At 36.4% G+C, this 5130-nt stretch overlaps 1 protein-coding gene across 1 annotated transcript; it reads right to left on the bottom strand.

Moving 5' to 3' along the window:
• Positions 1 to 1515: 1515 nt before the first annotated feature.
• Positions 1516 to 4861, bottom strand: LOC107878876 (outer envelope pore protein 16-2, chloroplastic). Its single transcript, XM_047402594.1, has 7 exons — positions 4342 to 4861; positions 4136 to 4187; positions 3960 to 4034; positions 3019 to 3050; positions 2730 to 2763; positions 2356 to 2423; positions 1516 to 1864 (listed from the first exon to the last, which is right to left on the bottom strand). Exons 1-7 carry the CDS (start codon positions 4459 to 4461, stop codon positions 1721 to 1723), a joined length of 525 nt encoding a protein of 174 aa, XP_047258550.1. The 5' UTR covers positions 4462 to 4861; the 3' UTR covers positions 1516 to 1720.
• Positions 4862 to 5130: the final 269 nt, after the last annotated feature.

Below are 5130 nucleotides of genomic sequence, written 5' to 3'. Positions count from 1 at the left end.
AACTAATAGATCTTATTCAGTTGGAGATTGGGTTTATGTTAAGCTTTAACCTTATAGACAACTCTCTTTGAAGGATCACTCTTTACAAAAGTTATTTGCCAAATTTTTTTATCCCTTTTTTTATCACAACAAAAGTTGATGTTGTGGCCTACACTTTGGATCTACCTGCTGGTTCTAAGGTCAATCCTACATTTCACATTTCTCAACGGATTTCACATTTCTCAACTTAAAAGAAAGCTTGATTCTAATGTAGCCACCCCTACCTTGCCTGTTGTTCATACTGACCCAAGCCACCTCTTATTGGCCCCTAAAGCCATTTTGGATAGAAGATTTATCAGAAGAAGGGGAGAGCTGAACTCAAGTCTTGGTCAAGTTGTTGAATGTTGCACCAGAAGACAACTCTTGGATGGAACTTCCAGACTTCACTCACCAGTTTTGTCAGTTCAATCCTTGAGGATAAGGATTGTTTTAAGGGTGGGGTATTGTTGTGTGTCTAATTTATTGTAATATAATAGTGGAAATGTGTGTCTAATCCATTGTAATACAATAGTGGAAATATGTTGAGCTATAAAAGCATAATCAGCTTAATTAGCAATAATCAACTTACTTAGCAGTTAGTTTTGAAAGTTAGTTAAACGTGTGGCCCACACGCGCCTTTCATAAAACAGTTGTAACTTTCCCTCCAATTCTTTATTTTTTGTTTACTTTATTAGTTGTACTGGAAATTCAATTGTAATCAGTTCTGAAAATAGAATCACAAAAATTCTCTCTCTACTCTTTCATCTCTCAATTTTTTCCAATTTTTCCCAATTCCTATTAGCAAGAGTGATCTGTTCAAGGAAAATTCAGCTATTTTCCGTTTAGGAGCACTCGGAAGAATTACCCTCTATATCCGGGGGCTATACCACAATTACCCAAAATTAAGTGATCATATGAGCTAGAAACATTGGTGAACAAGTTCACCAATTACCCAAAATTGAGTGATCGTCTAAGCTTCTAGCTCGAAGTTACAATAGGACTCTTAAGAGGGTGTTTCGATTGCTTATTTTAAATAGCTTACAACTTCTAAGCTATTTTTTAAATTATTATTTTTGGACATGTTTAAAAGAGACAAAATACTTTCACGCACTTCCTTTTAAAAGTTCGATATTTCCAATTTATGACTTCGTACTTCAAAAAAATATAAGCTACTTCTAAAGAGCCTGATCCAAATATCTCCTTTAATCTTGCTCCTTAAAAGAAGCAAGTCAATCCAAATATCCCCTTTAATGTTGCTCCTTAAAAGAAATCTCTCACCATTTAATCACCCAGTAAAAGTTACACCTTCTCCTTATCCTTTCAGAATAATTTTTTTGTTGAGATTTCAAAGAAAGGTATAGGTTATACTTCCAATTTAGAATAGCAGCTCTGCTTTAACATTTTGAACACCAAGTAAATATCATGTCACCCATGATGGCACACTTGGTGATTCTACGTCCTGTTCATCTCTTCCTGCAATCTTGATCAACAAGAACATTTCAAGAAATTTCCCTTAATGGGAGATAATCTACTATTATTTTGCCATAAACGTCAAAACCCACCCAAGTAATAAGGCACAAAAAGATGCCCCATAATCATTTCAAAAACAGCACTATCCACATACTTAGAAAGTTGAGTTGTCTAGTTCAGTGCATGGGAAGAGTGTAGTAACAAGTCACCAACTGAACATATTCTACTCGGCCTAAAATATTCCTGTAAGCAGATTCGCAGCAGTCGAGATAGCTGCTCCTGTGATGGCACACTGCACCACCTGTTCATGAGAACGATCTTCCAGTGTAAAAGCCAAAGCTGCACCAGTTATTGCTCCAGCCAAGGCACTATTTTTCTGCAAGGAGAATATTTCAATACTCAAACAACCTCTAGACAGTCCACAAGAAACATATACAGCACAACTACAACTACATTCCACACTTGCAACAGATGGCCAGAACTGCCCGTAGAGCTTCACTCATATTGCTGGTCTCAGGAAGGGTTGGATGGGGGTTGTGGTAGGTTCTGAACCAGAGTAGAACTAATCTAAGGCTACTACTAGCAATATAGATTTCATCTACACGACACACATGTATGGGAAGAAAGTGTTGTATCAGTACAGAGTTCACTGGCAGAGTGTACCCTCATCAACTCTAGATGAACAATCAAGGTGATGAAGCTGCTTTTGAAATTAAAATCGCACAAATTCAACATGAATAAACTATTTCGTGGATAGAGGAGAGCATGAACCACAGGAAAAATACTTGTCCTACCAGTGAACTAGCAACAACTAGCCAACACGAGAACATAGCACCATATCATGCTTCAGCAAGAAGAAAAACTGACCCAATCATGAACACCACGTGTCTCTTTCAATCCATATGTAAGTCCAGAGTACATCCCTGCCGCCAGTCCTACAGAAGTGAACATAAATCACTCACGCTCAACGTACTTGGGCAAAATAGACATGGGATTTGTGAATGCAATGTATAAGTGCACATCACATTCACAAAGAGAGAATCCCCATCATCAATAGAAAAATGAACATAAAACACTTCTAGTGAAATCGTCTTTAAGATATTATTTTGTGGTCACCCCAACCTAGCACCCGAGTAGGATCAATAAGTCGTGGCGTTTTGTATCTCAAAGGGAGTAAACAAATCACAATCACTTGAACTCGAATTGCTACAATCAGCGAAAAACTAAGAGAGTAGGCTTACCCCATTGCACAGATTCTTTTCCGGTGCTCTTTACCTGAAAAGAATTCATAGAATAGTATTTACACTGTTGAGCAAAGTTTCAAATCAAAGTACCTGACTACAAATAAAAAGCAATTCTCAGCACGAATTGACCAGATTTTCTACATCTTCCAATGATAGTCCCATTTAATCCACAAACAAACTAGGAAATTACTACCCATAAATCTTCTCGTCTATTCAATTACGGATTCATCAACATATTGAAAACAGTTATAATGAAGAAATGACGGGAACAGAGGAAACATCTTACCAGGGCCTCAACCGACTTTCTGTTGGTCTCCCCTGCATCCAATATTTACAAGAAAGTAAATAATGCTGATCTTCTATATATTTATATATTCACAAAATTTTAACTCAAATTATGCATCAAAATAGATATTAATAATGAACAATATTTTAAAACTTAGTTCAGCAACCTAGACCATTCAAGCTATTAACATCAAAGAGAAGGAACTGAATTATTTTTACTTTGAATGAGAATATCATAATTTGGGGAATAAGATGCACGATACATGTTCCAATGTCAATACAGCTCAGGATCTGATCTCCCCATTCGTTCAGTATCAGTATCGGCAATTTAATCAATTATACTAGCACAAAAATGAATGGGAGTCTTTAGTAACTAAGAAAGTTTCTGTCAATTATGAGTTCAAGCTGTGCAAACAACCCCTTGCAGAAATGTAAGGTGAGACTATGCGTACAATAGACGCTAGTGGTCTGGCCCTTCCTCGAACCCCTCGCATTGCGGAGCTCCACTGTACTGGGCTACCCTTATACTAGTAGGAAACATCACATAAATGAACAGGATGAAGAAGGTATATTGTGTGGCGTTAAATATGCCAGCCTAAAAAATATTGATATGTGATATTTAAAGCGTAGTCAGCACTGTTATATTCACAATTAAGTCTAGAAGATGTATAGAAAATCATTACACTATGGTTTGCAAATCAAATGCCAAGATCCCTTCATATTTGCATCTCTGTGTTATCTTTGTTATGGGATAAGTCTCAGTTATTTATGCCAAATGTGCAAATCTTAAAGTCCCACTACTTCTATTTACAGTGAGAGACCAAAAAGAAAAAAGGAAAGAGGTTCACATAAATTGAGATTTATATTAGGAGTAGCTGATTGATTATCAAGCATGATATATATACAAGTAGAAGTAGAACAACACATGACAGGGATAAGTACCTTTAAGGTCTGGAAATCGATTCTTCCTGGGACCAGTGATCTCTGGAGGTATGCTGGTAGTATCTCCACCGGTACCTATATAACATCAATACAACTTAAAATACTTGTTCAATGGTTTTGTAGAAAAGAACACCCCTCCCCCCAAAAAGAAAAAAAAACATAAAAGATGGGCTCACTTTCAGAGGCAGTGAAATAAGCCTCACGAGCAACAGCTTGAACAGCACCAATCTGATCATGATAATATAATGCACAGAAAATTACAACACACAAATTATACTGTGAATATATATATATATATATATATATATATATATATAGAGAGAGAGAGAGAGAGAAATAGAGAGATAGATATAGTGTGTGTGTGTGTGTGTTATGTATGTACCCCAGCAGCTTTGAAGAAGCTTTCAGCAATACGGTTGAGAAGAGGATGTCCCAAATCGAAAAGGCCTCCCTTATCAAACCCATGGAGCAATGATCGAGTGTCCAAGCTATTACTGTTCATTTTCTTTGCTTAATTTCACACCAAAAACTTTGAAAGAATAGAGGAGGAAGAAGGAAGGAAGCAAAAGGAGTGAAGTGTGAAGTAAGAGCTTTATGGGGTAAATAAAAGGTTAGAAAGAAAATGGACGCGTGGAACTCGCAACATCGCTACGTGTCCATTCTTTGAAGTTCTCAAAAGTGCAAAGCGATCTTCGTGGCAAACTTTACGGTTTGAAACTGCCCCAGCCTTTATTTTAAAAACATTTATTTTTTTGTTCATATAGATATTGAATCCTTAGCATTTTTCTCTCACATTTTACCTTTTCTTTTTCATGAATGATTTTATATCTTCTTTATGTGCTCACGTGACCTTTTAAATTGAAATTCAAAGAAAATTTACAATTTAACCATTTGTATAAGCCAACAACAACCAGTCCACGATGTTGGAGCTTTGAAGTTTTTGATAAGTGACAAAATGAATGAAACATGTTGATTCAGTTGTCCCACTGATGCGACACAATCAAGAGTGCAAGTTCACTCATTTATAGAGACAAGAGCGTTGAATTAAAGAGGTGGATAAGATGGTAAAATAGATAACTTCTATCCAATCTTCACGTGGAATGTTCGAAGAGATTGAGTTTAATTCCAAAACTTGAAGATAAGAAGAGAGTGAGTTGAAGGAGTTCTACCT

This window comes from Capsicum annuum, unplaced genomic scaffold (genome assembly GCF_002878395.1).
Source record: "Capsicum annuum cultivar UCD-10X-F1 unplaced genomic scaffold, UCD10Xv1.1 ctg2489, whole genome shotgun sequence".
NCBI classification, from domain to species: Eukaryota; Viridiplantae; Streptophyta; class Magnoliopsida; order Solanales; family Solanaceae; genus Capsicum; species Capsicum annuum.
This window is presented reverse-complemented; position numbering and strand designations above follow the sequence as displayed.